Genomic DNA, 24,098 nt, shown 5'->3' on the forward strand with positions numbered 1-24,098 from the left:
TCTGCATGGTTGTGGACTGGACAGTCCGGAGCTGGAAGAAATGAAATGTGCATTGAACACAGAGTCTCATATACAAAAGGCATCTAATGGATGCTGGTTGAATAAACAGAGTGGAGTTGGGCATAGGTAAGTTCATAGTTGAGAAAGGACCGAAATAAATTTTGAGCACCAGTTAAGGATGTCTTGGGGAGCAATTTCCCCTGCCCAAGGAGGAGCCAGCGAATCCGTGTTAAGTCTAGTTTAGGTGGTTCCTTCAGCGGTTTGAGACGTTATTTCTGTAAAGAAGGCCGCCCAGGTTCTGTCCACTCTCAAACTGAGAAAGCTGCCATGTAGAGGTGTCAGATCAGCACCAGAGACGCCCTCCTCGGGGCTGTTTCTCGCTGCACCTTAGCCTTTCTGCCAAATCTTTCTTCGCTCCAGGCTGAAGGGATTCCCACCCCCAGTTGCCGCCCCCGAGCCCCTCGGAGCCCCGGACTCCTCCCCTGGAAACTCCTCCGGGGCTGGGGAAGGCTTTGGCGCATGCTCCGTACCTAGGGCAGGTTTTTTTGCTGCGGGTAGCAGGGCTCCTGTCACACCGGCTGGCGGGTTGTGGCTGTGCCAGCCTGTGTGTGAGAGAGTGTCTACGTCCCTGCTCCTGGGCTGACCAACCCGAAGCAGCAGTGCGACTATCCAGGAGAGGCGGCTCCGCAGAGGCGCGTCGCCCGCTGCCGCTGAGGGGGCTGCTCTGCAAACTTGCGGCGGGCGCCGTCCGCCCTCGAAGATCCCGCGCCTGGCGACCTACGGGCAAAGGTGCTGGGTACTCGAGAGGGGCGCGGTGCCACGGTCGCCTGGGGCGGCGGGGCCGGGCCGCGCCTTCGCCCTTGGCGGGCGCCCTGGCGAGCCTCATGCAGCCCCTGCGCTCGCGGCCACAGCAGCCCAGCTGCCCGGCTGCCCCGGGCAGGTCCAGGTCCCGATCCCCGCTTCCCAGCGCCTGAGCGTCTGCGAGCCGGCGGCGGGATGCTCTGTGTCGCCTGAGAGCGCCGCGCCGCGCCCGGGCGGGAGCGAGGAGCCGGCCGAGCCCGGCGCCCCCGGGAGTGTAGGGCGCTCCACGCCGCAGCCGCAGCCGCGCGCGCCGGCGCCCGCCTTTCCTGCTCGGCTCACAGGCCCCGGCTTCGTCAGCCCGCGAGTGCTGCGGGGCCGCCAGCCAGCCACACGCCTCGGCGTCAGGGGCATGGAGGAGCGGCGGGCTCCGAGCCGCGCCCCGGAGTCCCCGAAACTTCCGAGCAGGCGCCGGTCCGCGCCGCTGCAGCCATCGCCGCCGCCGCCGCCGCCGCTTCACCTGCCGGCCTGAGAGCGGGACCATGGATGAAAGGTTCAACAAGTGGCTGCTGACGCCGGTGCTCACTCTCCTCTTCGTGGTCATCATGTACCAGTACGTGTCCCCCTCTTGCACCAGCTCCTGCACCAACTTCGGGGAGCAGCCCCGCGCGGGGGAGGCCCGCCCGCCAGCCGCCCCGAGTCCCGCCCGCCGCGCACAGGCGCCTCCGGAGGAGTGGGAGCGGCGGCCCCAGCTGCCGCCGCCGCCCCGGGGGCCGCCCGAAGGGATGCAGGGGGTCTCGGCGCCGGAGGACGAAGACGAGGAGCCGGGGGATCCAGAGGAGGAGGAGGAAGAAGAGGAAGAGGAGCCGGACCCCGAGGCCCCCGAAAACGGGTCCCTGCCCCGTTTCGTGCCGCGCTTCAACTTCACCCTGAAGGACCTGACTCGCTTCGTGGATTTCAACATTAAAGGGCGCGACGTGATCGTGTTCCTGCACATCCAGAAGACCGGGGGCACTACGTTCGGCCGGCACCTGGTGAAGAACATCCGGCTGGAGCAGCCCTGTAGCTGCAAAGCCGGCCAGAAGAAGTGCACCTGCCACCGGCCCGGCAAGAAGGAGACGTGGCTCTTCTCCCGCTTCTCCACCGGCTGGAGCTGCGGGCTGCATGCGGACTGGACTGAGCTCACCAACTGCGTGCCGGCCATCATGGAGAAGAAGGACTGCCCCCGCAACCACAGCCACACCAGGTACTGTCCCATGTCCCGTCTAGCTTCCTGCTACCTTGCTGCCCCAAGTGCTGCCCCTTTCCCCCAAGTCCCGGCCCCAGGCGGCCCCGAGTTCCCTGTCAGCCTTTTGTAGCGGTTGGGGCCGAGGCTTTGGGTGAGGGATGAGAAATCTCTGGTTAGCGCCGGGATCTTGAACTCACCAGTTCTTTAGTTCCCCCTGCTTTCCGCTACCCCCTCCCACCTCCTGCTTTCACCTTCGAAGGTGTAGGGAGCTGTCGTGTGCTGTGTATCCTGTCTGCTCAATGAACACCTTGGAATGGCTATGGGATCGGGGGCTGGTTAGACCAGAGGCTGGAATCTTACACTTAAGTTCTGTGGCGGAACCCCAAACCCAGGAAAAGGCAGGGGGAGGTGGTGGTGGTGGAGGGCAGGAGTTTTCCAGGCATGATATAGAGGAGAGGAATATAATCTCTTCATAAGTGGCTCTTGGGTGACTGCCCACCAGCTCAGAAAACAATCCTCCTGATGGCTCTTTGAAGATCCACCCGCAAATTCCTGCTTTATATCGATAACCCTAATTCTGGAGATGGTCTTTGTTACCCAGCAGTGCCAGGATTTGGGCTCATGCTGTTCTCAGCAAGATTTCCACTCTCTCTCAGGCTATTCTATCAAATTTTTTCAAAAATATTTGTTAAATGCCTACGGTGTGCCTGGCAGTGTGCTATACTAACTGAGTGGGTACAAAGATCACATAAGTAACATACTTTGCTTTAATGGCTCCTCCCCCCCCACTCCGCCCCCCTTTTAGAAAGTGGTAACGCAGTTGAAGATTAGGAAAGTTTGAAATCTAATAGTCAATGAAACTGCTTATGCTATTAACATCCTTTGAGAGAGGCATGGGTTTAAGAATTTGGTTGAATGCTCTTTATGCCCATTGCAATCTGAAGATTAATCTGACATGCTTGCTCAAGGGACTAAAATATTAAAAGCTTGGAACACTAGTTTATTGAAGTTTTTATCTCAAAGGTTCAAACAATTTGGTGTTAAGGAAATAGGAATTTAAACACTCGGCTCAGTAATGTTGGTATCAGACAGCTTTTGCATTTGACATTATGGAAAAGCTTCATTTACTGGAAACTACCCAGATTCTGGAATTCGCCGCCACTGAAGCATCTAATTCTACTTCATTTCTCCAAGTATGAGCAAAATTTCATTATAGGATTTTTTTTTTTTTTTACTCTGGTAGTTTTTCAAATACTCTCTCTCCTCCCTGCTTCTTTCCCTGTTTCGTGGAAATTGATTAGAATAAGAAACTGACTGGGCTTGGAATGAGGGCATTAGAGTCTCTCAGTAGGATACTTTGGAACCTTCTTTTTAAAAAATTTTAATGGTATGTTATTTTAGATTCTGCCACTTCATTTGGTCCTAAAACAGCCAAGTATTACTTCCAAACTTTTTAACATAAGCATGCTCACTTAAGTGAGTTCATCTGTTATATTTCATCCTATGCTGTATTCTTTTTATTTAGATATTATTTATTCCTGTTTGACACCAGAGTTTGCTAGTGTGCTTCCTAGCTATTATTTCACTAAAACTGAGACTTTTATTATCACACAGAAATACCTAATGACTGTTTAGTAGGGATTCATTTTTTTAAACCAATGTCTTAGTGAATAGATGAAGATTTAGAAGTTAGAGGAGGGCCCAGAATGTAAAAATAATTGGCTTTTTTGCTGAGTGATGAAATGATGCTGCCATTAAATGAAGCCCTGCATAGATCACAAACAGTAAGGTGTTACTTCTGTAGGAAATACTGAATATCTCTATTTCATAATGTAGGAAAATTTCAGCTTGACCATTTAAACATATTATTTATATGGCACAGTGTAATTATTTCCTTTATTTAGTGATGGATCATAAATATTAATTTCTCTCCAAATCACAAGTTATCAAATACTCAATTCACTTATACTGGTTTTCTTTTTTTAATATTTATTTTTTTAGTTGGACACAATATTTTTATTTATTTATTTTTATGTGGTGCTGAGGATCGAACAACCCAGGGCCTTGCACGTGCTAGATGAGCACTCTACTGCTGAGCCACAACCCCAGCCCCAATTTTCTTCAAAAAATTCTTATGGTAGTATTTTGTTTGTATCACTTTTTATAATCCTCTTTTTTTAAAAATACTATCCTCTCTTTTTCCCAGCAATTCTCAATTGCTTTTCTTCTCTAGGAAGGAATCGTTGTGAAATAAGTGAAGCACCCTGCATCCAAAGCTATAGGAATAAAGTTGAAAAGATGTTAACCTTAGCATCTTCCTAGCAGAGAAGACTGAATTAGTTGTCTGTCATTGTAATGTTTGTGTACAGCGTTCTACAGTCAACCAGATTAGCCTGGATAATGGAGGGTACATTTTCACAATGCAAAATGGCAGATAATCTATTGCTACATAATGGGAACAAGGTTCTATTTCAAATAGGGCTGGCTCTAAGCAAAACTGAGAAGTAGATCCTGCTGATTTTATTTGCCTAGGCTCTCTGCTTTTGATCCTCCCTTGGTACCTCCTCCTCATTTCTCTCAAAGATCAGTGCCCTTATGGATCAAGTAATGGGTAACAGCTAGGAATCTGGAGACAGATGGATGTGGTCCTTGTATTAACCAGCCATGTAACCAGTAAGTTACTCTTTCTGAGCTTCAGATTCTTCACCTTTAAATAATTAGAATAATTTGAATAATTAGAATGTCCCTTACAGAGATATTATGAGAACTAAATGAGCTAATATATGTAAAATGCTTAGCATAGTTTATATGCATAGTATAAACTGCTGGTATACAGTACTTAAGACTTAATATGTGATATATAGTAGTACTGTGATATTAGTTGCTAATTTTAATAATATTTTTCCTAATAAAGGCCTTTTTTCCCAAAAGGATCTGAGGTCAGTTCCTTAGAGCAGCTTGGGTATAAATGGGTTACCTTGACTTACTTATAGAGATGCCATTTTATTTATTTATTTTTGTACTGAGAATCCTAAGTTCTAAATTTAAGCAATAAATTGGAAATTATGGAATTTGGACATTAATCATTGCAGGGGGCAGGATAAGGAGCAGGGGATGGGGTACACACAATATAATAGGCATTCTATTTATGAAAAAAAAACTATTTGAAATGGTGAGAGGAGGTAGGAAAATCTGGGAGAAAGGCCCAAGCAAGAGTGCTACTCTGAAAAGGGACGTCTGGAAGGGTTGAAGGATCCATCATGGAAATTACACTTGCTCATGAAGGAGCAAGCCTCTGGGTTAGCAGTGTGGATCCAGCACAGAAGTAATTTCTAATCACAAATTGCTTAGAATAAGACAGGAAGCTAATAGGCAGATGGCACATCTGAATGACTTCTTTTCTCATATTACAGATAACTTCTTCCTGTTAGTTTTGTGTTGCTTTTTTTTTACTCCCAATTATTACTTGGTATGTTATTGTTTCACACTATCTTAGACTTCTTTCTTTTTTACTGAATGTTTTTCCTCTTAATATGCATGAACTGATCCTTGGTTACTGAGTATGGATAGAAACATACCATTTTGTGGCTAAAAAAAGACCAAAGAGATAATCTAGTCCCACAGTTTTCATGAGTAATCTAACTCTAAAAAGGTGAAATGATATGCTTAGGGTTTCTCCAGGGAATTCATATTTTGTTTTCATAATTTAAATTCAGTGTTTTGCCTACTTCATCATCAGTTTGTCTCTGTAGGAGAAGGTATTTTAAGTACCTATTTACTATGTGCCAGGCATGATGATGGTCTTAGAATTTTGAGCAGTGTCAGTCCCATGGAGCCTAGGCAGTTAGAGAAGACAGACAGATTTTGTTAGGTGAGTATAATGCCAATTCTTAAATAATGCTGGAAGATATCCCATCACATCCTCTTATAGGTTGGGTGGCAATCTTTCTGCTTTATGACCTGTATGCCATTGGTCTTATTTCAATAGGAGCCATCTGGATATTATATTAGACCTATCTCTATGTTATAAGTGATACAAACCTAACTCAAACTTAATCCAGCCAGAGCGGAGTTACTTATGTTACTACTCCCCAGGAAAGAGTAGAGGTGGTTTCAGGACTGACTGGAACTAGGATCTCTGTCCCCACACTCTTTTGCATAGTGATCTCCTTCTACTAAATTGTGCTCATTCCATGAGGTGGATGAATGACCTTCACATCTAATAGCTCAGCAAGCCAAGAGGAAAGCAGGCCTTCTCTGAGTTCCTTGAGAGTTTCTTTTCTGAGAAGTCTTGGAGAATAACTGACAAATTTCAGCTTGTGTGTTCTTTCAGCCAATCATTGTGGCTGGAGAGACAGTGTTCTTTGACTGTTCTTGTATTACAGAACTACCTCTATGACTGGGATGTGTGTGTATCTGTGGTGGTGGTGGTGGTAAGACAGGGAGGAGGGGAAGAAAAAGGGAGAAAGGGAGAAAGCCTGCTTGCATGTGTGTGCATTGGGAGTGGGGGCATCAGTTATCAGAAAGAATACAGCTCCTGAGCCTATGGAGTTCTGGACAGTCCCTCCAATTTGTTGACTAAAGATGCAAATAAATTAGAAATAAATGAATCTTCAGATCTCTTCTTTGTATTCACATTAGGGAAATTTTAGAGTCAAACTGCAACTCAAATTTATCAGCAACATCTGGAAACCATGTTCATGTGAGATTTTATTGAAGGAATTGGTAATGTTTAATATGGAGATGGAAAAAATATAGAAAGACATAAAGCTTGTCTTCAAATACTCAGAGGATTATATAGAAGGTAGAGGAGAGTTGTTCTGTATCACTCTAAAGAATAGAATTAGGTTAAGAAGCAATGGAATTTCAACTCAGAGTAAGAATTTATAAGATTTTAACTGTCTAACATGAGCATGAGCCGTTGTGTGAAGTGGCGTGGCGTGTCCCCCAGTAGCGAAAACCTTCAAAGTGGCTGGGGAGCTACTGATGTGGTAGGAGGAAATCTTTGGGGAGGGCTTAACCTGAGTGGCCTTCTATTTTATGGATCTAAGATGAGTGCAGGGTATCTTTTGTCTCCCCTTTCCTACCTCATGCATAGACAAGAGAAGAATAGTCCATCCTCCAGAATTTGTAAGTATTTCTATCTAGGAAACTTTTGGTAAAGCACAATCTGATGGTGACTATTTTACACATTCAGGGCCAAAAGCAATAAATGAACCCTGTGTACTAAACTGCCTGCTTCTTAATAATGAGTACAAAAAATATGAGATGAGAAAATGTAACACAACTCTCCACAAAAATACCAGAACCACTTTGAAACATCTTCTGGTTATTGCTTTTCCTTTAGACACCAGACTAAAATATATACAGCATCTGTAGGGCTCTGTTTCAAATATTCCAGAATGTTATAGCCTGTGCTGCTTTCTAAAGCATAATCTGTTTGATGTCTCTTCTAATTAGAAATGTTGAACTGCCAAGAAGGTTAATTTTTACCATAAGGTTTGTGTGGCAGTGTAAAACTAAGAGATAAGAGACTGTCTGTATGCCGTATCCACTTATTTGTTCATTACGGGGTTTCTTAAAGTATTGCTTCTGCTTCAAGCTACCAATATTTGCTATAAATCAGAAAGAGGTTAAATTAAACTCATTCAGTTTTTGTGAGCGGCAAGGATATAAATTGGAAGTAGTCAATGGTAATAGATGATTTATTCTTTTGCCTTTTTCTTTTTAGTCACCTTGAGATATTTGATTGGGTTGATTTTAGAGAAATAGAAATTTTCATGTAATAATTAGAAGCTAGGAAAATTTAGCCACTGATAACATGGTTTTGCTTAATCTTAGACTCTTAACGTTATTATTCCCCAAAGCTAATTATTTTCATCTCATTTTGACTAAAGACAATCAGAAGCTTGTGTCATTTGAAAGTTATTTATGCTCAATAATGAATTAAACAGTTTAATTGAGACAGGCAAATTCTAATGTGATTTTAAGAGTCACAAAATAAATTATTGGGCCTAGAAATTGGTTCAGTATGAAAGCAATTAAATGGGGAGCCTGTGTTAATATTTTGTAGTAATCACTTATCTTGTTTTTGAATTTGTGATATGATATATACCTTTACAATTGATTTTGATTAGCTAATATAACATTGTTTAAATTATAACTAAGCATTTACCTAAATGTCAGAAAATATGCTATTTATTAACTTAGGCAGTATTATTTGTTTTTGACTTCCTCTGGTAAATACACTTGCTGGTAAATACATATAGAGTACCTAGTACAGAGGTTAACCCATAGAAGATGCTCAGTAAATGTTAGCTTTTAGATTACCTTTTAAAAATATCAATGTAACTTGACAAGATTGTGGTCCTTTAGAAAATGGAGTTAATGCTTTGTGTCAAAGACTATTATCTCAGGTGAAAATTCTAATTTTTATTGGTTGACTTTCATAATTAGTTAAGGTATCAACTCCCCTCATTCTCTAAAAGAGGAGTTAAAGTAAGTATGGAGGCCAGGGTTTATTGGGCAATGTTAGGAAGTTTCTCCTATCAGACAGTGTGCCGCAAATCAGAAGTTCATTTGGGGACAAACAGATGCCTTTTAGGAAAGTTAATTCCATCATTCATTTTTACTTTAGAAGAAAAATCAGCCTAAATTGAGAGGATGGGGACTCTGATCTAGGATGAAAGGATGAGAGAAGTGTATATAACCTCTGTTATATACAGACTAGGTATTACTACTGTTCTAAGCTAGATGGTTGAGTTGTTGGCAGTTGGAGGTTATGATATTGAAGGGCAGCAGGAAGAGATTTTGAATTAGAAAATAGTTCTTAAGAGAAGTTAGAGGAAACCAATAACAAATATTAGCCACTGAAAATTACTGAAAATCGTGTTGCTGTCTGATTTCTGAATTCAATTAGAGTGATGTTTAAGAGCGTGGACTCCTAAGTCAAACCTCCTGGATTTTCATCTGGCTTAATCACTCACTGCCATGTAACCTTGGATTGAGTCAGTTATCTGTTCTTCTCTGCCATTTCCTTCTCTAGAAAGGTTTTTCCAGAACCTTGGCTCAAAGGTACAGCGCATGCCTAGCATTCGTGAGGCCCTGGGTTTGATCCTTAGCTCCACATAAAAAAAATGAACAAAGGTATTGTGTACAACTAAAAAATAAATTTTAAAAAAAGGAAAATGGGAGTAGTTAGAGTAAAATTTTGCTGTGAGCATTAATAATCCATGTGGTTCTCTTGGAACACAGGAAATCTTATGTGTTAGCTATTTTTTTATGGGATTTGTCTTATACATACATGTTGTTTTGTGTAATGATAAAATTATAAGTAAGCTTGTATTATCCTTTTTGAATCTGGAAATTTTCATTATAAATAATGCAAAAATGAACTTGCAAGTTACAATGCAAAGAAAAACTATAAAAGATAAAAATTAAATGTTAATTCTTAGGACTCCATGGATACTCCATGGGCACTCAGTGACTACTGCTGAATGGAAACTTGCAGCTTTTCCCCCAGCTTATTGTTTTATTTTTTATGGGAAATTAATGAAACAGCAATAAAAATGTTTAACACATACAATGAAATTCATACATGAAACATTCCTGCAGTGAAATGGAATTAGTTGCCTGAGAGCACATAATATTTGTAGTTCATTACTATTATGAATATCTTGCCATTTTTTTATTGATAACTACAGTGTTATTTTTTCCAGAACCTTGGCATTTTATGCTGTATGTGTTTGCCCCTACATTCTAGTTTCTTTATAAATCCAAGATGGTATAAAGGCTGATCACATTGATATCCTTAATATTTATGTATTAGATTTACAGAATATTTCTTCCAAAGTGTTCAAGGCTCTGAATATGTATCTGTACACTTACTTGTATGATGACATCTGTATTTTGTGGACTCTAATTAGAAACCTGTAAACTTTTATGGATTTACTTCAAAAGTGAAAACCTAGACTTAGAAAGACACGTACTAACTTAATGTGTGAGTATAGTCTGAAGATCTCTATAATACAGTAAAGTATAAGGTGACAAGCCAAGGAAGAGAGCAGACAGTGGTCATCTGGAGTATAAATTAGAAGGGTGCCACAGAAGAAGGAGAGAAGGCAAAAACAGTCAAGGTGAAGAAGGGCTAAAAGAACCAAAGCAGAAAGAAGGGAACATTGAATGTAGAAGACAGAAATTCGTCTTGTGTGCAGTGGTTTGCCTCATTAGTGCATTTGTGGGAAGTAATCAACTATCCAGGAGACCATCTGATTTGAAGTGCAAGTATATTTAAATGCTGCTGCTGTACATTTATTTACTTATACCTTCTTCTTCTGTATCATGATGCTGTTTTACACCGTTACCAGCTTTATTAGCCAGAATCTTGGCAAACAGAAGCCCCTTTGGGGATTTTGAAGGAACTTGCTACGTAATTATGAACAGAGGTAATGGAACCAGTATTGGACCTCCAGGTACCTTGTAACTAGTAACAAGGGGGCAACTGAGTCTGTGAAGTAGCAAATGGAGAGAAAGGCTTTATCATATCTGTTGTCTTCTGGGGGCTAGCAGAAGATACGTCTCTGCGGAAACCTAAGAAGAGGTTTGTGGAAAGAAACAACTGCCATAACTATAGGCCTGAGGAGAAATGAAGTGTGGGGAGGATATTCCTGGACCATGTTCTCTTCCCACCTGTCCATTTTTTCCATTGTCTTCCACTGAGTGAATCTACTGGAGGCTATCAGCACAAGAGCTAGTTGATGTGTTTGTTCCTTGGCCTGTGGCAAGGCAGAGGAAGATGGAAATGGATTTGGAGTTGCTGGGATTGGGAGGAATGAAATCAGAAAACAACTTTCACAGTGTCTTAAAATAGTTTGAAGTTTCTTCTAATTCATTTTATGGATGCCTTGGTTTTGTTCAACAGATGAGACAAGAACCGATACTATATTTTAGTACCTGTACCAAGTGTCCTCTTCATGGATCAGAGTTTCTACCTAAAGAATAGTGAATACAGAAAAATCAATAATAACAACAACAACAAAAACAAAAACACTTTCAAAAGAACAGCCACCATAGGCAAGAGACTTTTTGCTGAGTATTAAAAATAATGCTAAATTTAGGTATTTGTCACCTTAGCACATAAGAATGAGCTGGTAAAGTGACAGATTTGGGCAGTTAAATTTGTATCAAGATGCACTGTAGGGCTGGGGATGTGGCTCAAGCGGTAGTGCGCTCTCCTGGCATGCGCACTCGCCTGGCATGCGTGTGGCCCGGGTTCGATCCTCAGCACCACATACAAACAAAGATGTTGTGTCTGCCGAAAACTAAAAAATAAATATTAAAAAATTCTCTCTCTTAAAAAAAAGATGCACTGTAGACAACACATTTTATATTATATCTATGGCAGTTTATAAATTTGGAGTTACATAATAATATTAGTTTAGGCATGACAAGTAGTGTGCAAAACTGGGTATAGTTTGCAAAAACATATTTATGAAATGAGATGCTTTCTGTTGCTTAGATTTTCTTCCAAGAGCATTAAGATTCTTCAGAGTAACATTTATGAGCTTTAAGTCTCTCAAAAGGAAAATGTGAGGGAAGAAAAAAATTATGTCACATATGAAATTATTCTATTGTATTTAGGTTCAATTTTAAAGGACTTTGAAATACTATTTTTGTTTTTATTTTGGGGGAGATGTGATATGTATGAAAAGTGTGCATTTTGCATGTTTCTCTGCAGAATGTATAACTTTATTATTATTAGATAATGGAAAATAATTAAAATTGATATCTGATGAAACTAGACCCAAGAAGGAATTATGCTTTAATCCTGAGAGTCAAATGCCACAGAAAAGCTCGTTTATATACATATTGATAGATAACAAAACAATATTCAATGGAATATCTGTATGTATCACATCTGTTGGGATGGCTGTGGATGTTAAATCTGTTTTAACAGATTTTGAGTTTCTGGGAATAGGGCCATCCCTGGAGAATATAATACCCTATGCTGTCTTTTTCTTGGTCCACCTTTATACACAGTTCTCTCTCTTTTGTTTTTCCTTAGTGTCCCATTATATGCCATGACTATAGGCAGCAATGACATGTAAGAAAGGGGGTAATCTTTGGACCCTTGTTTTTATGGGAAGAGTTACTTATCACAGTAAATTTGCCTCAGGAATTGTCTTGTGATGGCTATGAAAATTACTAGTTGTAGAGAATTTGTACTTCATTGAACTGGACTTAAGTCCTATTAACTTAAAAAATCTGGAGAAGGTGTCAGGGAAGATTTTCTGTCCCTCACAGCTTCATCAGGTTCCTTATTATGCCTTCTATGAATATGATGAAAGAGGTGAATTAATAGTTATTTCTATTTCTAATATTTGTATTAGAAGAGATTTATATTACTATTCTCATTGATAAATGCAAAAAAACACTTGTGAATGAAAACCTCTGACACCATGGAGAAACTCAGGTACATTGGAAACATCAAATTTATTATTGGATGCGTTCTAAAAATATTTGTGATCATGGCCTGTTCTTTGTCTTTTAAATTCAGACTTGAGCCTAAAACACTAATACAGATAAATTTCTCTGCTTTGACAGTTTTATTCTCCAAGTTCCTTATGTGTGCTATAAAGAATAATTAATGTAATGAAAAAATCAATACTGTGTATAAATTATTTAGGTTTTACTATCATTGTAATTTTCTCTTCAACACCTATTGATCAGTAACAATTCATTTGTTAATTTCTTCCTAATAAGATATTCATTGTATTAGGTCTGTAGTAGTGCTGTCCCTGCACTTTCACAAGCAAGTCATGAATTACTAATGATACATGGAACAAGTTAACTTACTAGTGAGTGCTGTGAGATGGAAAACAGGCAAAGGGGAGTAATTTGAAATGCTCTCCTACAGAAAGTCTGTAGGCAGAGAACTGCTAATAATTAAATGTGTATGCTCTTGAAGGTTATTAATTTGTACTTTAAAGTTTTAAGGTATGTATTTTTCCAAGTGTGAATGTATTTTTTATTTTATTATTATTTAAATTTTTTTTTTTAGTTATTGATGGACCTTTATTTTATTTATTTGTATGTGGTGCTGAGAATCCAACCCAGTGCGTCACATATGCCAGGTAAGCACGCTACCGCTGAGCCACAACCCCAGCCCCTTTTTATTTTATTTTTGATTAACATATGTTAATAGTGCTTATTAATGAGGTTTGGCGTGATATTTAAGTACACACACATGGAGTGCGTGGATCGAATCCAACCTCTCTTTATTTGCTTTCTCTCTTCCCCTCCTAACCTCTAGTAATTACTATTTTACATTCAAGTTGACTTCTTTTATCTTGTTTTGGGGGGTAGGATAAGTATAGAGAGTTCTTCATAATTATCTACAATATTGTTCTGAGCAGGATAGTTACTGAATGATGTTTTGACAGGAGACAACTGAATCAATTTTGAGAATGGGAGAAATCTGAGACCTTTTGGAAATTCAAAGAGATAAGAATCAGAGAATTCAAACTACAAAAATTTATGTCAAAGAGGACTTTTGCATTGGATAGTTTAGGGAGGAAGAGGAGTAACCTGCACAGAGCTGTAAGTTCATAATGAGAGAACTGGGGTTTGAATTGGGGCTTTCTCATTTACTTTTTTATTTCTTCATTATGTCCTTTCCTGCCAGCATTACCTGAAGATGGTGATTTAATTTTATTTTCTTCTGCATCTTCAGCACCTAGAATAGTGCCTGGTACATAATGGCTGTCAAATAAATGCTGGCTGACTACCACCCCCCCCCCAAAAAAAAAGAAAGCATTTATTAATTTATTAGACAATTTGAATGAGAATATGCACTTCCTCCCCATTTTTAGAGTTGCTGTGGGTTAAGAAATGAGTATGGAGGCACTTTTCAAAGTCTAAACTGCTATACAAATTTAAATTTACATTGATAGTGAGAGGTCTTTTGATATAAAATGAAAAAGGAAGGCAAGTTGGATTTTGGAAATGCAATGAATATATTATTCAGCTTTTATAGAATGTTTAAAAAATCAAGAATGACAAAGATGAAGTTGAAAATGTACAAAACACATTCAGCTTAACAACTTGTTAGAGTAATGACCAGCTTCTTTTAAAACATGAAATAATATGTCACAAAAGACTTATCTGAATCCATACATTTTTTCCCTTAGACCCCATCAGGAAAACTTTTGTTCAGGGATTGCCCAGTTCAAGGTTCAGAGGTTCTTTTCCTTATTTGTTTTTTTCTCCATTGATGCTTTGCCATTTTAAGGAAAGTATCCTAAAATTCATTCATATTTAAATTTTTTGCTCAAGACTTTTATCTTTTCATGATAGATATAAATTGTAACTGTCTTAATATGTCTTAAAAGTGAGCTGAGAATGTAAGTGTTCTTCATTGGGGCTGGTTTAGGATGTGGGAATTTGTTACATACTTTAGGATGTGGAAATCTGTACATACTTGGTTTTGCAAGTAATTACAAAGAAAGCAAAATGTTATTTTAGAACAGAAAATAAAAATTTCTAGACTCTAGACTTGGTAGAATAATAAAGATCTATTAGCCAATAGTTTTTCTTATTATGAGCTGGTTTTCATATGTGAGGCATGGTCCTGATCATTTCTAGGATATGACAGATTTGCTTGAGTCAAAATCTACAAGTAAACATAACTCCTAGGATCAGATGAGTGTTGGAAGAAGGTCATCAAACTGATGGAAAACCATAGAATTCACAGTGTGATGTTTCATGCTTTGACATTGGGGCCTTGCTGTCCCTGGATGGGCTACCCATCCCAGGGCTAGCAAATTTCTAGAGAAAATAAATGATTTACCTTCTGTCATATCATATCTTTCAAATGTAAACCAATCAATCCAGAGTCCTTACCTCTAACCACTTCCCTTAATGGGCTCCTCTAGGCGACTATAACTGGCTGCCCTAAACACCCCAGACCAGATTTCATGCAGTGAGAGGCAGCTTCTATGCCCTAGACCCTGTTAAAATGACTTAAACAAGTCTAACATACTTACCTTGTCTCATGCCTTTATTTCTATGGAAACCTTGATAAAGGATCTTTTCCATGTTCCCCCTTTCCCTCTGCCCTCAGACCAACCCTGGTGCTTCCCTTTTTGGCCATGCATGGCATGCTGTACCTTTTACTTCCAGGGATCTGTGAGCATAAAAACTGCTTCCTTCATGACAGTCATATCTGTGTCTGCTTATCTTACAAATATAAAAATAAAAAATAAAATAGCTTAAGATATTTTATTTAAAATAAAAAAAATCTTAAGATTTGTCTTATCTTAAGACAAATCCTGAGTATACTCTTAAGCAGTTACCAAAAATGAAACTCAAGCACTGAACAAAGAATCTAGTTAAACACAGGCAAAAGGTGGCAACAAGTGGGTTTCAAAACAGTGCAGAAGCCCGTGGTTAGAGTACAGGTGCAAAGACAAGCGGAGACCAGATCTAGGATTAGAGTACATAATGCCCTCACATCCACAATCAGGATTCTGGGTTGGTTTGAGAATGGAGTGGGACTGAATCTCCAAGCCACGTGTTCTAAGCTATAAGAAGACATGCTCCTAACAGGAAGCCGGAAAAGGAGGGAGAGAGTCTAAGAACTGTGACACCAAGCAAAATCGGACACAGCCAATTCCCTACAATTTAAAAAATACTATAAAATCATGGGATTGTTGACAAGAGAGTTATAATAGTGTCTTATTTTAAAGTATTTTTATAGCTCACTAGCTGAATTGATTGATTGATTCATTTCTGATTGTATATATAGCCCAATACTAGGCACTGTGGAGGATATAAATTGAACAGGAAACTTGGTCCTAGCTCTCAAGGAGCAAAATTATAGTTGCATTTTAGACAAAATAGCTGGTGAATGTGTACATCGAACATTTGATTCTTGGTACTATAATAAGAACTGTTTAAAAAAGCGATGAGGAGGGTGTCCTTAAAAGAAAAAGTGTGTATTTGCAAAATTGAACAAGTCAGGTAATAAAGGGTTGAAATTACCTGAGAGATGGGATGATATTGGGTTGGAAGTGGGGCTTTTATAGTGGGTTCTGAAAATGTACTGGATTGAAGAAATTATTTTTGATTTCCTAAGAAATTTGGAATTACTTAAAATTATTAAATAGTAGTAGTTATTAAAATGTGCCCAGGGACTCCTCTTTTCAAAAGGTGAAGTCAATATTGCCCCCAATATTGGCTTTAATGGCTTTTTTCTAATAAGTAGAATAAAACCGAAGGAATGAGATGCTATTTCTGGTGTTGGGTTATAAAAGGACTGTGGTTTCCATCTTTGTTGCCCCCTCACCCCTGTTCTGAGGGAAGCCATGTTTTGGCCAGTGTCAGAGAGATGCCTACCTGGTGAGGAACTGAAACCCCCTTCCAGTAGCAGTATGAGTAAAGTTGGAAAGCGATCCTTCATCCTCAGGCAAGTCTTCAGATATTGTAGCTTTGTGAGAAATTCTAAGCCAGATTTTTAGTGTTAACAGAAATGAAAAGGCAAAGGGGGTGATTGTAGGAGTGATATTTTAAAGAAGATTAAAGATAATCTAGTCACAGAGCATAGGATTTCTTCTGTTCTTCCCCCTTTAACAGAAATGGAGACAGATGGGATTTTTGAGTACAGATACAGGATCATTGGTAAGATTGATAATTGAAAGATGAGGTGATTGATCACATGTTTTCTCTGTGAAATACCAGGCAAGGTCATTAGCTGACAGTGGTGAGGGGAGGGAAAGGATATTGGAAATTTGAGGAGAGCAGAGATGTGAATATTGTCTCAGAAGTTGAGAAAACACATTCCCTAGGGAAGTATGTTGTCTGGCAGCAGTGAGTTCTGCTTGGTATCTGTGATGATACATTTGAAATCAAATGTTCTGATTTAGTCATCTTTTCCCACTGCTGTGGCTAAAGGACCCAACCAGCACAATTATAGAGGAGGAAGAGTTTATTTGAGGGCTCACGGTTTCAGAGGTCTTAGTCCACAGCAGGTGGCTTCCATTCCTCAGGGCTCCAGGTGAGACTAAACATGGCGGGAGAAGGTGGCAGAGGGAATCAGCTCACATCACAGTGATGAAAAGCAGAGAGAAACTCCACTCTCCAGATACAAAACATATACACCAGAGCCATGACCTAATTTCCACCTCCTCCAGCCACACCCTACCAATTCAATTAATCCTCAATTAATCCCTATAAGGGCATTAAATCACTGATTGGGTTAAGACTCTCACAATCCAGTCATTTCTCCTCTGAACCTTCTTACATTGTCTCACACGTGAGCTTTTGGGGACACCTCACATCCAAACCATAACATGCTTTATGATTTCTTCAGCAATGCTTAACTGCTTTGGTAGAGGTACAGACTAAGTGCACACTTGACTTTAACCAGAATTGGAGTTTTACCCAGTGAGGAGCAAGGGAGTTGTGGATGGTGGCAAAGGAACATTTACAGTATCACACTGTGCCATTTAGTCCATTTAGGACATAAGCAAGGATGCGAGGGTGTGTGATAGATAATAAGAAAAGCTATAGGGTCAGTTATTCTATGTCAGAGTTGAGGCTAGAGGTCTTTTGGGGTTGGGAGTAGCAAGGAGTGCTGGAGTGCTGGCTTAAGTGTGCTGGTCTCTAGGAGACAGTGCTCAAAGAACAGTGTTTGAAGGTGAAATGGTAGGGTGGACATTGTTCCTTGTATGATTTGGGTGAATGGGCACCTGAGGTAGAGCAAAGAAAGACCTTTGCAGCTTAGAAGGTGAAAGAATGGTAGGGACAAGACAGTGGATGAATTATCCATGGTTTTGTTAACGTCAAGAGTGATGGTAATAAAAGTAGAGTTGGGAGACAAAGCAGCAAACCTGGTGCTGGAGCTTAGGCAGTCCCTGGTGCCAGCTCTGTGGGTAAAGGTGACAAACATTGCCATGTGCTTCAGAGGACTATGGAAATAGTCACTCACCTGAAAGTCAGACCTCTAGGCTGCTCAGTTTTGTAAAACTGTGGGAAGGAAGGGGATAAAGGGCAGAAAAGAGAGCCAAAAATAAAAACAAAAAGAAGAAATATGGATAGGAAGTCAAAGAGAGGGAAGAACCTGAATACCATTCTGCAGGGAAGTGCAAAGACTCTCCATTTCAATATCCCAGGAGGGATGTAGGAGCTCCAGGACAGTAAGGAGATCAGGGTGCATTCCATGAAGGGTTAAGCCCATGAGTTCTGTTGCCTTTATCTGTGTTACTTAATCACATTTAATGAAAAACAGCAGAATTTGTTCAACATTCTGAATAAAACAATAATATTTGTAAATAATATTTGTGATATCTTTTTAATCTAAAAGTATATTTAAATTTTAAAGCCCTATGTCAAGCCTCTATTATCTGAATGCTTTCCTTGGGAGGGCCAGTTCTGTCCTAGTGTTGCCAGATACTTCGGATTTTCCAGTAGATGGATGACCTTATAAGGAGCAAGTCTGATTATTTGGTGTGAGTTGGAAATCAGCAGATAGGTTCCTGAGAAGTAGATGTTTCTGGAGGAAAAAAGTCCAAATTTATAAAGGAAGATTAGACTATTTCAAGCCACTTACAATTTTGATGACATGGGCTGTGAGAAGTTGGGGATAATTTTTGTAGTTTCCCAAAGGTGATACATTGCTTATATGTGGAAGGGACCTCATTCATGGATAGACTTGCCAGTGTTTTGTCTGAAACTTTATTCTCTACACATTTGGAGAGCACTTACATTTATTCAGAATCTCTTATCCCTTTGTTCTGTTCTAGAGAAGTGTTTTGGCAGTGAAATAAGTTACACTGGTGCTAGTGACTTTGAGGTATCAGAGAGATCAAGGAAAGGCCTAGGGATGAAGACCTAGCTAGGCTAGGAGGATGCAGACTGTGAACTGTGCACCACAACCAATGTTTATTAAGTCTGTACACTTAATGTTCATTATGACATGTCCTAAGCACACAGAGGTGGATGGAAGTCTCTCTCTTGACGGAAGTCAATGATAGGAATAATTAACTAAGGTACAGTATGAGCAGGCTGCAAGTGCTGGGTACTGGGCTAGGCCCTGGGGATAAAGAAGGTGAAACAGATTCTATTCCTTTTTCAAGGATTGACCACCCCCAAACTGAATGATTGTAGTGTAGTGTGGGACATACCACCATGCAGGTACAAAGGGTATGTGGTAAAGCGCCTGCAAAGCTGGCAAGGGCTCCCTAATGTTCTCAGACGCATGAGATTTTCTGGTGGACAGATGACTTCACAGGGAATGAAGCATGAGGCTGGAGCAAATGATGACTCAGAGGATCATATGTCAGAAAGTGAGTAGATGGGAATAGTGAAATTGTAAAGAGTCATCAGAATTCAGAATAAAGAGTAGTTAATGTCTTCAGAAAGGTGTGGTAGAGACCTCAGAAGGGGTAATTCAGCAACTGTGCACAAATTTCTTAATCTTGTCAAGGAACTCTCCAAAACCATTTTCTCACTATTTCTCACCCATTTGTGTCCTGGATGTATATGGGTGGACATGTTGCTTGCTGCACATTGATCAGGATAAAGTTGGGTCATAAGTGATTTCTTACTAGCAGTATTGGAAGTAGGAAAGTTTATGAAAAATAATTATTTTTTAAATAGATTAAAGAGGATTCAAGGTGACCAAGTGGGATCACTCTTGTGTTCCATAATGCTTTCTGAGTGTGTTGTGAAGGGGTGGATTTGCAAGGTGTCCTAGAGGAAAAAGGTTGATTACTCCACTTTCAGTGTATGTGATTAAGAACAGATGAACAAACATACTATTCAATTATCACACAGCTTAATTACTTGTGAATGTGCACATTAAGGTACAAAACCTTCCTAGGCTAACTGCATATTTGCAAATACAATTTGAAGTGGACTACAGACTTACATAGGAGAATTAAAAATATGGGTAAAACCAAAACCAATTAAAAGGAACAGAAAAATGTATATGCAAGGCATCTAGATTTTGTTAATTTTATAAGTTGAACTTAAGCCTTTAAAAATCTTAACTTCTAAGGAAAAACAACTTGAAAGAACCTTTATCATTGGTTTAAATTTGTTTCAGGGAAAAAAATCCTCTTTTTTTCTGACCTCTAGAAGGAATTTATTGCTTAAAGGAACATGGAATGACATCATGAAAAAAATGTTTTCATAATAGTTTTGCCAAAGATACTGAAATATTCTTCAAAGGTTGTTATTCGCATCATTATTATAAAATAGAGATTTTGGCATGTAAGCAATAAGTAACTAGAAAATATAATGAAAAAAATCTCATTCACTATAGTGACAGAGACATAGGAGTAATCTTTGTTAGGGATGACTGTGACCAACATAAAGGAAGCTACAGCATTTCATTAGAGATAGAATTGAGGCATGAATGAATAGACAAATGTTTCCTGAGTGGAGGAATGCACATTGTAAAGATTGTACATTTTTATTAAGTTAATTTATAAATCTAAGAATAAAAAATATACCAGGCCTTTTCTTAACAAAACCATTTCAAAACATTTTGGAAAAAAAACACAGGTTATCAGAAGTATTACTAAAGAAGAAAAGTGGTGAGGTAGAGGCAGTCCCAGATAAAAACCATTTTAGAAACAATAATTAAAACTATCTACGGATGTATAGCTAGAAGCATATACAAATAGGACAAGAAATAGGTACAATTGCATTTATGAGTTGAATGTGTGATATAGTAGTTAACTATTACATAATTATAGGGAAAGAAATACTCAATAAACAGTTTCCAAAAAATATTAAGAAACACCACAAATTCTTTTAGATCCATATCAAACATTATATAACATACTATGTCCCAGATGCATTCACTAGTCGAACATAAAAAATAACACAAACTTTGGGATAATGTAAAATTGGGTGTATTCATGATCCTTGGAAAGAATGCTTTCCAATGGATGGAGGGATAAAAGAAAACACAAAGGAAACCATTAAAGATTTATCTGTATAAAAAATGTGAAACATGTAGTGAAGACAACATAAGTGAAATTGGGAAAGAAGAGGGCAGAGTTTCCATGGGCTTGCCTTGGCAGCAATACCAGACTCTGTTGTAAGATTAGATTAGTTCCTGATTTATGTAGCCGGGAATGCAGGGTTTTATTGGATTGAGGAGGTCACATAGAGCAGGAGCAGATGCAGCCTTCTTATATTCTGGGATCTTCTTTGAGGTGGGGGTGTCGGGGCTTCTGCTGCTGGCACTGTGCTCACTTGGGGAGAGAGGTGCTGTTTCCAGATTTGAGGAACTCAAGTCTTGCTGTGTCTCAGCCTCTTTATATTCAGGGCTAAAATCACCCTGCTGGCATGAATTACATAAAAATTGATTCACTTAAACTTAAGGAGCCATTTACAAATGTGCTGTCTTAGTTCTTGAGCCAAACTCAGCTTCCTCAAGGTCACATCTTAACTCCATAGGGCCAAAGCTGACTCAGAGCCCACATGGCTCTGAGCAATGTCTCCAAGGCTTGCTTTTCAGTACCATGGAAAGCTCACTCCTGTGTAAATAGGTTGAGGAAAAGCACACAAAGTAGGGGAAGGATTAATGACTTTCTTAAAGGCATTCAAACTGGTAGAAAAACTATTACACTCTCAATAGATAATTGGGCAAAACTTAGGTACAGAGAATTTTCTCATTAAGAACCTCAATAAGTAAACAACTAGAGAAATATTAACCTCATCAGTAAGCAAGGGAAGTAAAATATAAATTAAAAAAACACACGCCTTACACCTACTAAATGAGTAAACATTAAAAAATAGATAGAATAACTCAGTTCTCAGAAATTGTGGTGAAATGGGTTCTTTTGCAAATTTTCAACCTTTAATTATTGGCTTTTGGATAGGAGTTTGACTATATATAAGGAATTTAAAAACTGCCCATTGACATTTGTACCAGCAAGCTCACTTTGCTCCCCACCCCAGGGAATTTATCCTAAGAAATACTTCAAGAGAAGGAAAAAAATATTCACTAATATATTCATTCAATCATTATTTGAAGCAGAAAAGTCATGGAAAAACCAGGGAACAAGTAGGGATTTGAATATCAGGGGAATAACTAAACTATGACATGATAAATTGATGGAATATTATCCCCATTAAAATGATAATAATGAAAATCACTGTATTAAAAATGTTTGAGACACTGTTAAAGAGGACACAAAATGTTATCTATTCAGTCATTATATTTTTGTATCATATCTGGTATCATTTCTGTATTATATCTGGTTGAATCCTACCAAAGATCATGACAAAATGAAAAAATCATGGAAGTGTAGATCATTTTAGTTTTATTTCTATTTTTTTATTATTATTGAAAATAGTTTGAGTAGTGGCTAAGAATAGATTCTCAGATTACTGGGTTCTGCTAAATCCTAGTTATGCTATTTACTAGCTGTGTGACTGGGGAAAGTTACCATTTTTGTGCTTCAATTAGTTTGTCTGTGAAATGGGTATACCAAGAGTCTACCATATAGAGATTTTTGGATTACATGAGATAAGTATTTATGAAGTATTTAGAAAATTGCCTGGCATGTAGAAAGCATTTTGTAAGTATTATCTATTGATATAATGTAGCTGTTAATAACATCTAAATAGGTATAAAATCCCCAAATGAACAAACCATGTTCTCATGAAATGCCATCCCCTGGGGCCTAGTTTATAATAGACACTGACTTAGCTCCTAAGTCTGTGTAAGCAGCAAAGCCTTCAACATTGGGTCATGACTTCTTTCATACAAGGACTCTGTTTTACTTGTTTTTATGACATGCTGGTTCATGGTAAGTAATCAACATGATTTTGATTAAATTTCCAGGACATATGGCTTTTTGAGGACTTGCATAAATAGTTAGTCCAAGTTTAGGTAACCATAGAAATTGTTTCTTCTTGACCTTGTGCCTGCTTTTGACTTCATCTCCTTTCCTTGCCTCTCTGTTTCTCTGATTTTTTTTTTTTTTTTAGGAGGCCATCAGGGCATGTTCTATCCAGGCTGGGCCGGAAGCTTTTCCTTATCGCAGTATGGAACTCTGTTGATGTGTCTTTTATAGTTTTTGTCACATGATATGTACATTTTGCATTCACTGGCACTCCCCTAGTTCTAAGTGACAGAAATAAGTCTAATTAGATCATACTAAAAGTCGTGTTTATTTTTAAGGATACGATTACAGACCACAGCAACATCGTAGGAAAATAGATAATAGGCCAACAGGTGTCAGGAAGACTCTTTAAAGATTGGGTCAATTTTGGGGAACTGTGCAGCAAGAATGTAGGCACTCTAGCTCTCCTTCCTTGACATGGGGATATATTCTCTTCATTTATTGTCTTCTCTTACACTGCTACTTCTTGATTTTTTTTATAGGCCCAATTATATGTTTTTGGCTGAGAAATCTGGCCCATTTCATCTTTGTGAGGTCTTCTGATTGCTGTTCAGCCTATAGTCAGGTGACGGCCCCGACACTCGGGGTTTGGGTGGCTGGAGAGAATATAGGGGTAATGTGGAATGTAGATGTCTCCTAATCAATAGAGATAGGGTCTGAGGCAGGATCTTAAAAAGGGGAAAACAGCATGGCAAACACCCCAATATACGTTTATTGTATAACAGTCTCCCCTCCTCAGTTAATTCCCGAACTGTAAGTTTCTCGATGACAGATGAGCATCTTATTTGTCTGTGTTCTAAGCAAACAGCATGGTGTCTAGCATGCAGAAAGTGCTTGACATACACGTATTGAGCCAAACTTTCAAAATTCTGATAGTTTGCTCATTATAGCAAGTGCTAAATTGCAGTAAATTTCCCAATGAATGCCTGAACACAATTTTAAACTGTTGATGAAAGAGGACGGCTGTTGCTTGTGGCAGAACTGCCATCCTGTCCTGATTATGTTGGCACCTGACTTGTGTTATCATCATTCGGAGAGGCTCAGGAAAACTTGAAGGAGGTAAAAATATATTTAAAGAGAGATGGGAGTTTATATGAAGCTTGAGTTTTGGAATATACAAATTAAAATTTTACTCCAAGGTTTTTCATTTA

General features: G+C 39.3%; 1 protein-coding gene across 2 annotated transcripts in view; it reads left to right on the plus strand.

Annotated features, from left to right (window-relative positions):
• The first annotated feature begins 312 nt into the window (after nt 1–312).
• Nucleotides 313–24,098, plus strand: part of Hs6st3 (heparan sulfate 6-O-sulfotransferase 3) — a 653,633-nt gene continuing 629,847 nt past the window's right edge. Inside the window, exon 1 of one of the 2 annotated variants that reach the window (XM_040281659.2) lies at nt 313–2,044. In XM_040281659.2, coding sequence (XP_040137593.1) covers nt 1,341–2,044 — 704 coding nt within the window. In that variant the 5' untranslated portion in view covers nt 313–1,340. The remainder of the gene's footprint in view (nt 2,045–24,098) is intronic. The other variant, XM_005317031.4, reaches the window with a different exon arrangement.

The sequence above is a fragment of the Ictidomys tridecemlineatus genome, chromosome 6 (genome assembly GCF_052094955.1).
Source record: "Ictidomys tridecemlineatus isolate mIctTri1 chromosome 6, mIctTri1.hap1, whole genome shotgun sequence".
Classification (NCBI taxonomy): Eukaryota; Metazoa; Chordata; class Mammalia; order Rodentia; family Sciuridae; genus Ictidomys; species Ictidomys tridecemlineatus.